The 17,801-nt window shown below is 36.5% G+C and overlaps 1 protein-coding gene across 3 annotated transcripts in view; it reads right to left on the bottom strand.

Annotated features, from left to right (window-relative positions):
* PTPRK (protein tyrosine phosphatase receptor type K) overlaps positions 1-17,801 on the bottom strand; it is a 543,822-nt gene that overhangs the window by 2,667 nt on the left and 523,354 nt on the right. For all 3 annotated transcript variants that reach the window (XM_058676903.1, XM_058676779.1, XM_058676746.1), the window contains 11 exons: positions 16,923-16,959; positions 14,996-15,093; positions 14,169-14,285; positions 11,934-12,088; positions 9,991-10,126; positions 9,354-9,503; positions 8,308-8,481; positions 5,128-5,259; positions 4,853-4,978; positions 2,122-2,285; positions 1,462-1,597 (listed from right to left, as the gene is read on the bottom strand). In XM_058676903.1, the coding sequence (XP_058532886.1) occupies positions 1,462-1,597; positions 2,122-2,285; positions 4,853-4,978; positions 5,128-5,259; positions 8,308-8,481; positions 9,354-9,503; positions 9,991-10,126; positions 11,934-12,088; positions 14,169-14,285; positions 14,996-15,093; positions 16,923-16,959 (1,425 nt within the window). The remainder of the gene's footprint in view (positions 1-1,461; positions 1,598-2,121; positions 2,286-4,852; positions 4,979-5,127; positions 5,260-8,307; positions 8,482-9,353; positions 9,504-9,990; positions 10,127-11,933; positions 12,089-14,168; positions 14,286-14,995; positions 15,094-16,922; positions 16,960-17,801) is intronic.

Below are 17,801 nucleotides of genomic sequence, written 5' to 3'. Positions count from 1 at the left end.
ATTTACAGAGAAGGAAAGATGGAGAGAAAGATGTTTTGCCTGCTGATTCACTCTCCAAGTGGCTGCAATGGCTGGAGTCGAGGCGATCCAGAGCCAGGAGCCAGAAGCCAGGAGCCAGGAGCCAGGAGATTCTTTGGGGTCTCCCACACAGGAGCAGGATCCTGAGGCTTTGGGCGATCCCCTCCTCCTTCCCAAGCCACAAGCTGGGAGCTGGAAGAGAACTGGAGCAGCCGGGACTCGAAGCGGTTCCCATATGGGATCCGAGCACACGCGAGGTGAAGATTTAGCGACTGATCGATTGTGCCGGGCTGGGAGGCTGAGTTTCTATCAAGACATTCTTTGTACATTAACGATATTACCATCACCCATCCATTTTGCAAGTGGATCTGAGAGTTCTACCTCAAAAATCTCTCCACCTTTCTCCCTCTTTTTGCTAAACTCCCCAATCAAAATCAAATATCTGCTTGTCCAGACAGCAGTAAAAACCTCGAGGGAAGAAATGGACCAGAGGGAGACTGAGGCATTGTATAAAGGGGAGAAGTCTGCTACCACTTGTAAAAGTGAAACAGTAAAGAAGCAAAGCACCCTGCTGTGAGCAATCCATGAGCAGGAAGCGGTAAAACTACCTCAAAGGTTTACTGAATTTCTCATTGCAGTTATCTGATAATCTTGACACATTTGGGCAAGAGCAATGATGCCTTGGTTTCTCTGGTTTACTTTTTAGTGAGTATAAAAAAACTCTACGGCTTCTCATAGCTTCCAGCTCCCTCCAAGTGAACTCTCTCTCTCTCACACACCCTTAATTGGCCTTGCGGTATAAGAGGCCTTCTGATTTTACCAGCCCTGAAAGCTCAACTGACATAATAAGAATTATGTTCTAGAGTGGGTAACAATGAATGCCAACATGATAATCTAATAATTCATAATTTGATTAGAAATGAGACTAATGGGTAATACCTGAAAAAAGTTCAATTGCATTCTTAAAATATCAGATGCCAAAAAAACCCCAAAAGATGCCTAATAACCAAATTTTGAGAAACAGATCCTTCAGATGAAAGTTCTACCAGTTAAATCAGTATGTTTTAAGAAATAAAAATAACGAATATAAAGAAGAAGAAAGAAAAAACAAGGTTACAGCCTATGCAGCAGGATTTATTATTACATTAGAAGCATTCAACAAAGTTTAGTGTAGAAGATAGTTATTGGCTATAAAAGGGAAAAATATGCAGTTCCTAAATTAAATGGAAATATTTTTTCTCTGTCATTAGCTGCTTCTGTCATGTGTAATGAAGTTTGTGTCAGCAGAGGAACATACTTAGCGAACTATCAATTAGGTAGGAAAGTCCCCAAGATGACTCACTTGTCACGTCTGATTCCTTGTGTGTACCACGTCAAATCAGTAACTACGTAGGTGACTGCCCAATCTCTAAGATCCCTTCTAAGTCAGACTCCTTTACTTACCGGGGCTTCCACCATGTTTGGCTTGCTATTCCTCAGTGTTTTCACTGCATGGAAAACATCAACAACATTTTGCCGTTTCACCATTTCAACAACAATGCCTATGGCACAGAACATTCCACTTCGCCCGCCACCATTTCTAAAAGCAAACAAAAGAAAGTCATTGTAGTTAGCAGTTTTGACAGCCCATGAGAAACATCAAACTGTATATCTGGGAAAAGAAAATACTGTCCTCTCAATTTTCCGACTTGCATCTTCATTTTACTTTGGGTGAGTGCAGAAGGGCAGGTTGAGGCTAAGGTTAGCTCAGGAGCTCACCCTTAGGAATATGCAACAGACACAGACTGTTGCTGATGCATAGATTTTCATGCATGTGCAAGCTGTGTCAATCATTTGTACAGGGTAATGTCTCAAAGAATTTAAACCATGTCAAAATGACCTAGTAACCAATATTTCTAAACATAGAAAGACTAAGGTGATAAAACTAAAACTAAGGTGATAACTAAGTGTAACATCATGAGCCAGAAAGACTGTTTTAAAGCAGTAGCTCGAAGAGCTCTCTGTGGTGTGAGTTAGAATTGCTTTAACACAGAAAATGCAAAGGCTGATCACAAAATGAGCACCCGGGCCATGTGTGTGGCTGGCCCTGGTTGCTGGACTCACAGGCAGTGGATGATCGTCCGACCTTCCCCTTCCTCACATTCCTCTTGCCATTTTTCCACCTGTAGTATCAGTTTCAAAAACGAGCGTTTGGAGCCAGGCACTTCCCGATGAGAAGCCCAGCCTAGATACTGAAACTGCTGTACCATCAGATAGCCTTCCTGGGGCTGTAGAGGCAAAAGCACTTCCGTGAAAATAAGTTGTGATAGCAATTTTTTACTTACAGGTAAAAGATGCACAGCATTTATAATAGAAAAGAGACTTAACACTGGACTGATTCCAGCTGATGTTGTCTTATACTTGCACAAGGGATTTCAGCTTGTATGAAATGCGTATCTTGAAGAACCATGTATGATTTCAAAACTTTTATACTAATATAAACTTATCTTCTAATTCCATTTTTCTGTGAGCCTTCTGAAGGGTCCTTGTGCATAAGAAACAGTCACAGCAGGAAGAAAAACAGAAGCCATCTTTTTAGTTCTTAAGATTATACTTCCTACATAAATCAAGTTCATCTCGTTCTCTTTATTGATATCACTGTACTTTTAATCACAGATCATGATAAGTAATCTTCTTGATTTCCTGGATAAGCAAGGGTCTCCTTCCAATCCTTTCTTATTACAGGCATTATGATTATTTTCAAATGCAAGTGTGATCTTGTCAATGCCTTGCTTTCATGGCTTCCAATAATCTTAGTAAAAACCCAAATCACTTCTATGACATAAACATCCTTATTAAATATGACTCCATTTCTTCCTTAAACTTACTTTTAGTTTCACAGACCATTCAAGGCTTTAGACATAGTGGCCTTTTTATAAATTCATTTTTCAAATCATTTCCTGCCTTGCAGAATTTATATGTACTATTCTTTTGGCTTTGGATTTTCTTGCCTAGGCTTTTTAGTCCCAGAAAGAGTGACCAACTTGTGGTGAGTTTGTCTTGGACGTTCTTGTGGGAAAGAATATCAAGTAATGTTTCTTCAAATCTTGGCTTAAATACCAACAAGTCTCCTTTGATCAGCCAGTTATGGCAGTTGGCCCAGTTAAGCACTGTATATTCTGTACATTTTCTCTACAAAACAGATCATAGTTGCCACTGGTGATTTTACCTCTGATTGGTTACTGTTTGCTTTCCAGATGCAATATAAATTTGCTAAGGAAAAGCAAACTCTCTTGGTTCTCCAAACTCTGTTATCATTAGATACTTGCATAAAGCTTTTCAAACAGTAGCACTGCTGAAACAATGAACTGAAATCTCAAACCTTCAAATGAAAATATGCGGAAACACATGGACAAGTCATGCCACAGGCATCGGACCGACAGTGCCGCATTATAATCACATCGGTTAGGGCATGGGCCCTACTTAGTACAATCATGAGCTTCTCATTGCTATAAAGTAAGTAATTCATAAAATCAATGATAACAAATAATTATATTTAAACTGGATAAAAAAGAACAAATGCACTAGTGAGGATCAGAATCACCACATGCAAAGGAAGAAAAACCAAGTAATCAAGGAATATATAAATATGCTGGAAAAACATGAGCACAGACTTCGGTTCCCAGAATAATTTTCATGTAAACAGCTCAATTTGCAGACAAGTCTTGGTTCGGCAGCAATGGTTTCTCAGTTAAAATAATAGTGGAACCATAATGTAACAGATGTGCAGACATAATGAGATTCTACTTAACATCTAAGCTATGCATGGATATTACGATGTGGCTGAAGTTATTCTTCTTCTCTACACTGAAATGAACAGCAGCGTTGGATATCACTTTATTCCTTGCTCATAGTGATACACATAATTATTAGGCTTGCATTTCACCATTCTGAATGGTGAAACACAGAAACATGACAATCCCTAACTGTTATTCAAAGCAATACACATACAGAGAGCTGGTGCTTTTAAAAAATTCAGTCGTCTTTCCCTTTAAAAGATATGTATTACCATGGAAGTTATTAATGTGCTCTTTTCAGATTCCACTTGCTATCTGGTTATATAACTGCAACAGCTTTTATTAGTGTTTGATTACTTTTGAACGAGAGACAAGCCAAAAGATGAATCATTTCAGTACAAAACACATGAAGAGCCAGGGAAAGGAAGGTTCCCGAGGGACCAAGTTGTTCATTTCGCTCCCGGGGGAAGGTAGCAGCAGCACCTCCCTCGCTGTAGATCTGGCAGACTAGAAGTGGGGATGTTTAGAAAGATGAAGTTGGGCATCAGAGGAGAGTTAGTGTTGCCTGTGACTTTCCACTTCCTAAGGAAGGGATTTCTCTCTCACACAAGGACTTGCAATAGTGATGCGGACTCCTCCTGCAATGGTGGATCTGTACTCATCTGTGTCCTTATTTGATGTACTCATTTCTCAGACATGGGACTGTTCTGTTAGATATCAATATCAAGAAAAGCATTCTTGTAATAACTCTACATATGTTCAGGGGCCAGGTTCAGATAATTAAACTTGATTGAGCAAGTTTCCAGATGGAATTATGTTCATTTAGTAACTGACCAAAAAAACTAGCATGCAGCATTTCTAGCAGAAAACCTAGGGTGCAACATTTGGAATGCACTTTTGTCGTACAGGCGTAAGGTAATTATTACAAGTCTTGTGATGGAGTAGGCAATGCTCATGAATTCCATTCTCCCTATTGTCCGAATGGGAAATTATTCCATCATAGCTACAGTTTCCCAGTTCTGGATCAACTCATTTAGAAAGACCCTCAAAGGACTTACTCTTGTTAAGTTGCATATCCTAAAAATCCGGTTGATAACATCACAATCCATTGAACAAGACATACATTCCACTTGGATAGGGCCGTATCGCAGCATTCCTTCCTCCGGCCAGTACTGAGGGCAGCCCTAGATGATGATGAATATTAAAAAAAAAAGAGAGAAAGAAAACGGACATTATTTTTTGTAATCATTGTACTACAAAGCAGATTTTACCCATTTATTATTACTTTATTTGGTTGTGTACAAGAATACAAAAGCAACTCATAGCTATTGACCTGGGACAAGTCGACTTCATTTAACATCACAATGGAGGTACAGCCATAATCATACACTAATCTCCAGAAGTCTTTCACAGTGTTTGGCAGAGGATATTGTGTGACGATGAAAGCAGCTGGTTGCCTGTAGCTCTGTGAAGAAACAAGATAGACAGAGAGAAACATAAGCATTTCAACATACAATTAGCTGTATGAACAGATTTAGTAACACTTCAGAACAGGATCAGTAAGAGATGGAGCCATTCTTCTGCTTAGCCCTGGAGTAATGGATTTTGAATGTGTTGCAATTAAGAATGAGCCAATGTGGTAAGAAGATTTAGATGTCACCAAAGCAATTCAAGGAAATAATTGAGTTTTTATCTTATTGAAAGGCTACAGGGTAAATACAAAAGAAATGAAAGAATTTTGTGAGGTTAAGATCCACCATGAGGTGCCTGCTGGGCTGTTGCAATTTTCAAAAGGAAATGAATGAACTCTGATAGACTGAAGGTCCAGTGAGCACAAAATCCCTTGTGCTTCTGGCTCCAGGTTTACCGAGGGTGTCATAATTGGGACAAAGTCGATACATTAGTTCTTCGCAGAAGTATGAGTGGTATAAGAAATGTCTATGTTGGCTAGGGAATTTTTCATTTTGTCAATTGGTGATTTATACTGACAAAGAAATACATTTGTATACAACGATTTGTAATTTTTTAAATAATTTTTTATTTGTTGGAAAGGCAGTGTTACAGGGAGAGAAGCATGGACTTCTCCCTTGGTACACTCCTCAAGTGGCCACAGTGGCTGTGGATGTGTCACTCCTAAGCTGGAGCCTCTGTTGAGTCTGAGTCTCCCACATGGATACAGCTGTCCAAACACTTGTGCTGTCCTCTGCTGCTTTACCAGGCGCATTAGCAGGGAGCAAGAATGGAAGTGGAGCAGCCAGGACTTGGACTAGTGTCCATGTGGGATGTTAGTGTCATAGCCAGAGGCTTAACTTGGTATGCCACAATGCTGGCCCAGATCCCATCTGTCTGTAAAATCAATAACCAGACAGTGTTTAGCATACATTTCTCTAGCACAGACAAAAATTGTCAGGAACTGATCCTTGGACTTAATTGATGCTGCCACCACTAGAAAATTGCCATTAATCATGGCATTGCATTGCACTGGAGCCTGCAAGAAATAGCTGAGTAGGAGGTAATTCACCATCTACGTATAAACTACCTCGAACAACCTTATAATTACACCAATCAGGTAGGGGTGAGCATCTCCTAAGAAAGGTATAAAGACTTACAAGAAACAATCAAAAGGACAGTGTTTTCTTTTTTTAAATTTAAATTTCAGAGTAAGCTGATATTAACTCAGTTTTTAAATGATAGGGAAATTCATCAGGAAGAGCTGATGAAGGAGGGGACTTTCCGTTTCCTTGTAAGGCTTAGCAGTCACAAAACATTTGCCAGTATCTCCTAAAATGTCACTGGTTTCTTTAACATTCATGTGGAAGATTAGAGGCAAGACATAATGATCAGCAATAAGTCCTATTCTTGTAAATCAAATCAGTCTTACTTTTCGGAAGATTAAGTTATGTTGCTAAAGACACACACAGCTTCAACTATGGGATATGTTTGTCTGGAATCATAGGAGATTAAACAAACACAAGAAACAGAATATAAGGTTTCGATATTTATATGGAAAAAAGGCAAAATGAAATTGAGACACAAGTTGACAAAGTTGATGAAGATGAAAAAAATCAAACATCAATACTTTTCCCAATAATACTTTTTGTTTTTCATAAGTGCTTTTTCGCTCCATATGTTCATCTGAGCTTGCTTTTACACCTAGTCTCTGGTCTACTGCACACACGCACACCCCCCCCCCCCCCAAAAATCACAGTAACTGTCTGAAGCTATAGGTAGGATGTGGATTTTTCTGTCTCTACTTGCAAAAGGTAGTTTTATAAAATAGAATGGGAACAGCAGCTTAGCCTCATTAGAGTAGAACAGGAAAAAACGTTGGTCCCTATACTCTCCTGTTTAGGGGGAAATGGTGGAAGTGAAAAATGAAGATGATGAAACTGTTTAAAAGAATTCTGAACCCTAAAGTCTTTTTGTGTCTTTCCAAGGTGATCATGCTCAGAAGGCTGAAGGCCTAACCGTCTCTCTTGATGTGCTGTCTACACCTGTTAACACACTGCGTATTTGTGGGAGCATCTGAAGTTCAGGAAGATTAGAAGGCAGTTCAATAGTTCTTAGGGTTGGCTATTATTTTCTTTTCTGAAAATAACTGAGACCAAAAAAAAAGCATGACCTGCATCGTTTTTGAACAACAAATGAAAATCAAGCTCCAAATCTATAATACAACTACAAAAATAATAGCTTCTAAAAGTGCCCATCAACAGAGGATTGGATAAGAAAGCTATGGTTCATCTACTCCATGGAATACTACTCAGCTATTAAAAAAAACAAAATGCAGTTCTTTGTGGCCAAATGGGCCAAACTGGAAACCATAATGCTAAGGGAAATGAGCCAATCCCAAAAGGTTAAATACCACATGTTTGCCTTAATTTAAGATGATATGATGTTATGTATAACATGTTATGTTATGTATGTTATATGTTGTGTATAAACTAAAATTGAAATGTCAATGAGGTGGTCACAGAAGGTGGTTAAGAACTCGCATTTACTTTTACCATATTGGTTACTCATTACTATGTCAATTAATTCCATAATGATGTAAATTTGTGCTGATGGTATGTTGGAGCTTTCAATTGACTGGGATGATGCTCTGCTGGCTCTGTCTTCAGACCAGAGAGGGTATACCTAAGAAGCCGTTGGACTTGACTGGACAATAAGATGCTGGACTCTATGTTTGGTATACGCTTGCAATGGGGGAATCTCAACTGAACTTGAGCTGTGGTTATGCAACAAGGTGGAGGAATCCACCATGGTGGGAGGGTTTGGGGAGGGGTGGGGAGAACCCAAGTATCTATGTAATTGTGTCACATAATACAATGTAATTACTGAAGTTAAATAATAAATATATAAAAAAAAAATTCTTCAGGAGAGTACATTTCAAAATATGTTCCCAATTTTTCCTTATAGGATGTTTTAATTTTCTAGGACAGAAGACTAGCTTGTGTTCAGTGGCCTAAGCAGATTTTCATGGCACTCTACAGTAATAAAGAAGGCACTCTCTTACATCCATAAGAGCGGCATTGATGTAGTTACTGCTCTCCCCATCAATTGTAATTAAAAAAGGCAGACATCTGTCAGGTGGCAGCATGTCCATGAAACGATTCTTGTCATGGTTCCTTGGCAGGCATGCTATACTGCAGTCTTCAGCTTGTAGTCGAGGGGTGACTGAATTCAGAGTCTAAAACGAAAAGGGAACCCAGGTTAAAAGACAGTGACCCATGTAACAGTAGAACACACCTATCCATCAAACATTGAGGAAGCCAAGTGGAAAGTAAAGGATTTGTATAAGGCAAAGGGCATTTGCCAATATGACAGGCTGGTAGATTGTAGTTGAAGCTAAGGAAGCCTATGAGTGACAAAGAAACAAGACATATTATTCAATGTGCCTCTTCTACAAAGCAAAAACACCAAAGTTGAATGATTTACCTGTGGTCTGCAAAGTCTAATCAAACACAATGCGTTCCAGTCAGTCCAGGATGAGGATGGCATTTCAGAGTTGCGCACTGTGTCATGTACGCACATGTGCTGGCATGCCATGTTGGAAGACAAACTGGCATGTTAGAATCCTAAACCAAGAATCAAAACCCCAGGTATCTCAAGCAAGCTTCGGGTTCATTTTCACCCAAGCTCATTCATGAAAATTTGAAGGCCATGAAAACATTTGGGGTTACACAGAGACAATATTTAGCACAAGCTTCAGCTAATATTATTAGTGTGTTTGATCAAATTGTGAATGACAAAGAAGGTCATCATAAAGCTGCTTAGAAAAAGGCTGTAAACACAAGTCTCTACCAAATTTGACTTCATGATTTCTTTTTCCTATTTTCTTCCCTGTGTCTGAACTCACTTGCCCTTCAGGGTACAAGAGATAAGAGCTCATTAATACAAAAGTGACTCTGTAATATGTACAATGAAAGAGACAGGCATTATATTAGACTTAAAATAGGGTAAAGGTTATGAATGTGAATTGAAAGATCTTCCTTAACAGAACTGTTAGTTCCTAGAAGAATTATAATAAGTTGTACAAGAGGCCTTAGAAATAGTCAATACCTGAAATTCATCTTTGAGATGTGAAGAGTTAGTCTGCGAGTCTATTCTAATCATATCAAAATATGCAGCTTTAAATTCACAGACAGGTATAGCAGTTTCTCCACATAAGCAGGCTTCCAAAATTGCATCATGAATAAAAATGTACTGCTCCTATCAAAGAAAGGGAAAAAAGCCACACTATTTAAATACAACTTTTAACCAAAGTTAGAAAAACAAGTTTCTAGGAATTGTTCATTAAGATGCTTAGATACAGCTTTTAGCCTAAATGCTACACATCATTTTGGGGTACCTGGACTCAATACTGCGGTCTACCTTATGAGTCCAGCTTCCTGCTGATGCTGATTTTGGGAGGACCACAGGAAACTGTGTTCCTGCCACCCAGGCCGATGATCTAGATACCCAACTCAGCTCCCAGCTCTTGCCATGACTAAGTCCTACTTACGGCAGCCGACTGAGGGGGACCAGTGACGGGATCTTTCTATTTCTCTAACACTCAAAAAAATTTTTTTTCCTACAAAATATGAGGAACTAATATTGATTATATAATGAAAACCACCTACTCTTGTTTGATAAACGTTGGCAACCCTACCAACCCTGACCCGTGCAAAATGAAATCTACCAAAGTTGATCAACCCACTTCTGTCTGGACCATGTTGATGCGTCGAGATCTTAAGGCTTTAACACAGTTATAGATGTCAACAACACCTTCTCTCTCAGCCATGTCCAACATGATGTCAATCACAATGTAACAGCCAGTTCGTCCAGCACCAGCACTGAAAAATAATTACATCCCACAAATTACAAGAAGATACATTTCTCTTTCTAACCTTAAGGTCCTTTCTACCTTTTTTCTACTTTTAGAGTACTCAACCAGAATTAGTAGCACAAAAACATATGAATTGTTTATTTTGTGTAAAAACATTAATTTAGCAATAAAACTTCACAGAGTTTCAAATGACTTTAGAGTACTGCCAACTTTTATCAAATCGAAAATGATGTTCAAATGTTCTTCTATATTGACTAAAAAGCTTCCATGCTCAATAATGCAAGAATTAAAAATATTCTTAAATACCAAGGCAAAATAACTTTTGAAATCTTTAAATCAGAAATGATGCAATTCAGAGGAATTGTAAATGATAAGAGTAGATAGAACTTTCAAAGGGTAAGAGACTAACAGTAGAGAAAATACTTGAATTATCACCCGAAGGGAAAATGAAAATGAGTTATTAGTTCCTAGTAGGTAACAAAGACAGCCATTATTTTATTGCGTTTAATTCAAAAAGCTAAATCATAACAACTCGTTGTTAGCAATTTTACTCCTTCAGAATGTTTCCACAGTTTCATATACAATTGCCAATAGAGCAAATAAGATATTGATTTTTGAGAAAATCACTTTGAAATCAGCATCTTCTTTTGCAAAACTCAAGAAATACCTAACCTATTTCTGTCTGTACAGAGTATCTGCAAATCTTGAAGCATTCTTGGAGCAAGAAATTCTATGATAAAGTAAGAAATCTTTGAATTAAAATTCACTTTTATATTCATCTTTCAAGTTCACCGATGTGCTGCTAACATTATTTCTTTTTTATCCAGATTTGGTCACTTCTGTCATACTCGTTACTCTTTTCAGAAATTGAAGCATAAGATATTGTGGCTAGGTCTATTTTTTTCCTGCCCCCATCTTTCCAATCACTATTCCCATGCTTGGAGAAGAGTAAAGTGAATAGTACATCAGGTTCCTGAGGCTTGAAATGGCATAATTTTTTTTCCAACGTGTATAGAATCTGGACCTTGCGGGATGTCTTACATTTAGTTCATTCTCTGTTGATCCTCCCCTCTCCCCTACCTTTACACACGGTCATTTAAATCCTGAATATATTGGAAATGCTTCACTACAACCTATTATGCAGCAGAAAATATTTGAGAAGAGTGTGCAGCTTTTCAGAAAGCTTTTCAGAATACTTTTCTGGTTCCATCTCAAAATGAGGCCATGAAACTTGGTTTCAGTGCCTCTGAATGCTTGTTTTACAAGAAGGTTCTAACCAGAGGACAGTCTGAATGTAATGTTCATGTGTTTGGCATACATTTACTGAATCCTGTTGATGCAGTGTTCAAGGTCCTCTGATGGATGACATTGGAAATTTTAAACTAGCTGTGTTGTAGGTACAAATTCTTACCTTTCAGGCCATGTGGTAAGTCTGCATGTTTCAAATGTAGCTTTAAAAGCTTCTATTGAGAATTTACTAGATTGATAAGAAACCTGTACTTCAAGCAACTATTCCATACAACATGGGATTTATAAAAGCGGTAACAACAACCCCCAGCAAAAAAAAAAAAAAAAAAAAAAATACTGTCCCTAAAAGGCAGAGTTTGCACTTAGGTGTAACACTACACTTATCAGAAGCAGGGTATGTTTTTCTACAATTTCCATTTAACTGCTAACCTTTATTACTATTTTATGTAGTACATACAAGGGGGGGATTTTATAACTGTACAATAATTTTTGTGTTAAAAACCTTATGTTTATGCTCTTAAGAAAAAGACTGACAATGTATAGTCAGCAACATTAATACCACTCACCTGCAATGCACAACAATAGGGCCAGCACTAGGAGGGTTAGATAACTTGACTCGCCGGATGAAGGAAAGGAGCCCTGTAGCATGGTAGGGCACCCCATGGTCAGGCCAGCCAGTGAAATGGAACTGTTTAACCTCACGGATCTCATTGTAGCCTCTCTGTGCAAGGATGGTAAGAGGAATTTTCAAAAGGATGAAAATAAAGCCATTAAACATAATTATTAGAGTTGAATGATGACAGTAAATAAGCCACAGTTTGTAAAAAATGATGCTGGCCTCGTGCGGCCTAAGAATTACTTTAATCGTGAGGCAACTGTCAAAGAAGGGAAGGAAGTCTTGCTCCATTATGTAAGTCTGGGTAAACTTTATTTACCTTGACAACTTGTTTCAAACTGCCAGTGACAAAATTATTGGGAGGAAAGGAAGAAATGGAAAAGCTAAAATGCTTTCCTGTTGACCCAAAGCATCGAGTTCTTAAGTGGTATATAAAAGCACCCTTCCAGCTTCTCACCTCACAAAGAAATTTTCATGCCTTGCTTATCCAGGTTGAAAATGGTTTTAAAGCATAGCATGTAGGGGTTTTCCGGGAGAGTGGTACTCTAGATTGGTTTATGAAAATATACAGACAACTAAACTGTTCTTTGGGAAACTATTTTTTTTGTAGCCCTTTGAAATAACTCAGTAGATAGAGAAATATTTAAAATAATAAAAAACAACAAAATGTGCTTCTTTCCTATTGGGATAATTTAAGAGAACATATGAAATGCGCATGTCAAAGCTCTTCCCCCACCCCCGCCCTTTATTTTATTTTTACATTTATAGTTTGGAGAGCCTAAATGAAATACTAAGAAATTTATTTTTAAAAAGTCCCATTTGTTGCAAGGAAAAAAAAACAGTACAATCTGTATAATTTTTACTCTACTGTTAGCCATCAATGCAATTTCAATCTCATACATTCAATCAGAAAAGGAAAAATATTACACAAGCACAAAGTAAACTAAATTTAAATTAAATTTAGGTTGTATCCCATATAGTCCAATAATAGCAAAGCTTAAAAAGAAAGTAATCACGTTTTATAAACTTTTTATAAAGATATTGTTTCTAGCTCAACAGTTTATACAAAGCAGGGTTCAATAAATATAGTAGTCCCAGTGATAAACATCGTGACATTATAGAAATGTAAAAAAAGTGACAGTTTTCTATTTTTCAAGTAACATCCATGGAAAGGATCATAAGTTATTTTCAGATCTGATTTACTCTTTATCTTCCCTTTTTGATAGGTTTTTACACCCTTTTTCTTTTGCTTATATTAGTGCTTGTTCTTTTTACTAACTTTTCATCTTGAGCATTGCATGTGCCCCTACGTTTCTTTTCATTAAGTTTTCCTGAGTAATTTTCTAATTGCAGTCTTAATTAATTAGTCTTCTCCAGATTCAAACGAAAGAACAAAATAGAAAGCCAATATTACTCTCATATAACTCTCTAATGGGACTGTGTCAAATCTACAAAATGATCGTTACACCCAGCACTCTTATAATCTTCCAGAAAGGTGCATGCCTGCAATAATTCTGATCTTATTTTATGTTCTTCAACACAATTCCATGTTTTTATACAAATAGGACTCATACCTCCTCTGCCAGTATAATCCAATCAAGTCTATGCTATTCTCAAGATTAACAGATTCCATTTATTGCTAAATAAAACAAAGTTGTGGTTTGTGAATGTTTATAAGTCACTTAAACTGTATATATGATTATATAAAAATATAGTAGTTCCTTTAAAACATAGTTGAAATAATTTTTAATCTAATAGTGAATACAACTTATTCCTTTTGGTAGTCAAATTTTGTTGCTCAAGCATCCAAGACTGTTTAACACTAGTAATAATGATTGCTGCATCAGATTCCCAATTATAACAATGACAATGGACTTAGTTCTTTGTAATAAATGATTAGCCATTAGTTTTCACTACTTAATATGTGTGCTACCAGTTATTGCTGACTCCTACTCATCACGTTTAGAAAGTCTTCACTTTCCTAAATAGTATATGATCACAAAGATATTTTAATAAATTTACCTGAAATAATCAATAAAATCACAGTTTTATTACATTAGATGACTAACAAAATATATCCTGCCAGCTTTACCACTCTGGTTGACATATCATTGCATTCCTGAAAAAGAATGATGACAGATCCTGTTGATATTATTTCCAGAATTCACTTCAGGACTCGACTTACCCTCTCCAGGGTAAATGTTCTAACTACATATTCAGCAAGTGGTTCCATTTCTACACAAGTGACTTTGAAATCACCATAAACTTCAGCATCATCAGGCCAATATTTATAGCATTTAACCTAAATGAAAAAAAGAATACCAATGCAAACAGAATACAGATACACATTAGTCAAGACAATTTAGTTCCTGAAGCAACTCTTTAGATTATAAACAAATCTATAATGAGAAAAATTGACTACATAATAAGTAAAGAACTTTTGTAGTTTCATCAAAAATACACAAGTTTAATAATGAATAAGTTTTTAGCATAAAAATCAAAGCTTCCCTTCTTATTCAATAAGAAATCAAATAATTCCTCAACCACTGGATGTCCATTTAGAAGAACACAATGGAAACAGTTTATCTATGAATAAAATTTAAATGCTTTGTAATATTGATTTTGAATATAATGTGTTGCTTCCCAAATATCCTCATGGTTTTTACTATGCATGTTGTATATTACACTTGTGTATATATATATATATGTATATATATATATACACACACACACACATACATGCATAAATAGGACAGTATATTATATTTTCATATATAAATGTGTAGACAAATAGAAATATATATAGTGTCTCTATATATGTATATATATGTGTGTATATATATACACGTATACAGTGTCTCTATATATGTATATATGTTTATATATATGTGTGTATAAGTATATATTTACACACACACACACACATATATATATATATATATATATATATATATATATATATATATATATAGTGTCTCTATATATGTGTGTGTATTTTTTTCTTCTTCTTACCCGGCCAACTTCAACTAAGTTTGTAACCATTACAATGCAGGCAGACTGTTCTTGCCAAATCATTCTCCAGAAATCATATACTGTTTCATGAACTGGGCCTGTGAAAACATTAATTTTAATATCTTGTCAGAGAAATTTCACATTTAGTAAGAAGTTTAGATGAGGTAAAAGCAGGACAAGTAAGTGAAGACAACATATAAAAGTCACTGAAAATACTTCAATTATATGCATATCTAAATTCACTCCACATTCAAAAACACAGCCATGTAACAGGGTTTCTCTTTTGCTTGTTGCTTCTCAATTTTATTTTCTGTACTTTTTAAGTTGTATCTCTTGTTTCTAGGGTATTTTCTTGCTGATAAGTCACTTCAAGTGCATCTTCAAAATACATATGAAATATTCATCCTTATAAACCATTCATGTTTAGTAGTTATGAGGACGCATCCTCACACTCCAAAACACATCCTAAGCTCTTCCTAGAATATTACTTCCACACAGCAGAAGAACGCACAGGGGCATGCTCACTCAGTAGTATACAATGAGTATTGTTGGACACCAAGGTTGATCCTTCTATCTTAACAAAGTATACAAAGTATACAATTGAGTATTCACTCAATTATCTGAAAAAATAGAAAATGACATCTGTCAAAAGAACAAACATCACTTTTGTTTTACTTTCTTCTTGTATAAATCAGACGTGCAGGGTTCTCTTCTGATGACTACTTGTCAGTTTGGAAAGATGTCTCATTTGGGGGGGATGGGGGTAGGATTTGGATACTTTTGTTGCCTAGAAAATTACTATCAGAATATTTCACAAATTTCTTAAAAAATTATTTGCAGAATGAATCTGACTGAAATCCCTTTAGCTCCGTTTTTTCTAATCTGTCAAAAAAAAAAAAAAAACTGCTGGAAGGCAGTATAACATCTCACTACAACAATATTGATAGCATTACATTCCAGGATGATAAGCGACCCTACAAGAAGATAGGTTGGGGCTGGTATTACAGAATAGTGAGTTAAACCACTGACTGTGATTTTGGCATCCCAAGGACACCGGTTCCAGTCCCAGCTGTCCCACTTCCAATTCAGCTCTCTGTTAATGGTCTGGGAAAGGCAGTGGTAGATGACCTAAATTTTTGGACCATTGTTATTCACAGGTTAGACCCAGATGAGGCTCCTGGCTCCTGGCTTCAGCCTGGCTCTATCCTAGCCATTGTGACCATCTGGGGAATGAAATAGTAAATGAAGATCTTTCTATTTCAGAATCATAAGTAATATATTTTAAGGAATGAGAAGACAACCATCCTATGCCACAAGAGACATCTCCTTCTTTTCATAAAAAAATAAGTGGTTCCTCGGGAGCACTGGACTATTGCTTTAGATGCTTGTGTCCCACACTGGTCGCAGCTCCTGATGTTGGCTGCCCGTCACTTCATGCCCCTGGAGGCAGCACAGAGCTGGGCTACTGCCACCCATGTAAGAGACCAGGATTATATTCTTGGCTCCTATTTTTGACCTTGCTTAGGTCCAAGTGATGTTCAGTCACAGCGAATGTGAGTATCTGAGGGAAAAACTAGCCTCTTGCAGCTCTGTCTCTCAAATAACAAGGAACTTTCATAAGTTTAAAAAATAAGTAATTTTTTTCTGCTGAACATGGTTATTGACTGGTACTCTAAGTTGTCTGGATAACAGTAAGCAAAAAATTGGAAAAACCACCACTAGCTTCTCTTTCACATTTGGTTTAAAAACATCAAACCTAAATTTATGTCTAATATATATTTAAAAATAAATTAATATATACATGAATAAGAAACAGGATTAGTCAGAAAGGCTCTTCTTTAAAAGCTAATTCAGACAAAATTGCAAAAGAGTTGCATAAACATATAATTGTTTTTAAACTACAGTACAAAGAATGACAAAGTTTTACCTTGAGTGGCAATATAATGGCTTGGTCTTTGGTAACCCTAAAATAGGGGGACAAATTGGTTATTATTTTACATCAATATCGGAAATAAATAATGAAGGCATAAAAAAGATGAAGACAACCACCTGTTAAGGTTAAGTTATAGTAAAAATCCAGAAATGAGCAGTGAACATATAGTTCACTTCTCAAACTTATGTTATCTGCAGGGTAAACATGAAAACTTAAATACTTCAAAGGCTCTGATTAGAATATATATTTTATAATTGAGTTTTATTTATTACTTAAAAACCTCAAAGATTTTGTTTGGTTTCACTGAAATGTTTATGCCTTCATGTTAGTCATCAGCCAGTCATTTTTGGTAAAATTGTGTTTAAAATATCAGTTCTCATTTATCATTCAAAAGTACAACACACTGCATTACAGATGGACAAGGACATATTAGCACCATAAAAAAATAACAGAACATTCCAATGTTAGAGCTGGACAATGCATGTGTGCAACAAATCAAAGTACTGCCGAGATCTTTCGGTTGTGGCTCTAAAATATGTTCAGGAATCTACACTAACGATTTTATGTGTGCTGGTAATGCTGATGTACACACATGGAACTACAAATACACACATATACAGGGAAAGATTTTCTAAGGATGTATCTTATCCTGAACAAAAAGTTTAGTCCATTTTATTTCAGTGCTCCATAGCTGTTTGTAGTTAAACATTTAATGCAGTTTGAACCAACAAATTGTTCCTATCAAAAGAAGGAACTCTTAGTTGATCTCAATTGATTTGAATAACAAGAGATGAAAAATTTCAGAAAAGTTGGTGATAACAGAGTTCACTTTTGAGTGCTTTGCTCACTTACCAAAGGGTTTTAATAAATGCT

This window comes from Ochotona princeps, chromosome 1 (genome assembly GCF_030435755.1).
Source record: "Ochotona princeps isolate mOchPri1 chromosome 1, mOchPri1.hap1, whole genome shotgun sequence".
Classification (NCBI taxonomy): domain Eukaryota; kingdom Metazoa; phylum Chordata; class Mammalia; order Lagomorpha; family Ochotonidae; genus Ochotona; species Ochotona princeps.
This window is presented reverse-complemented; position numbering and strand designations above follow the sequence as displayed.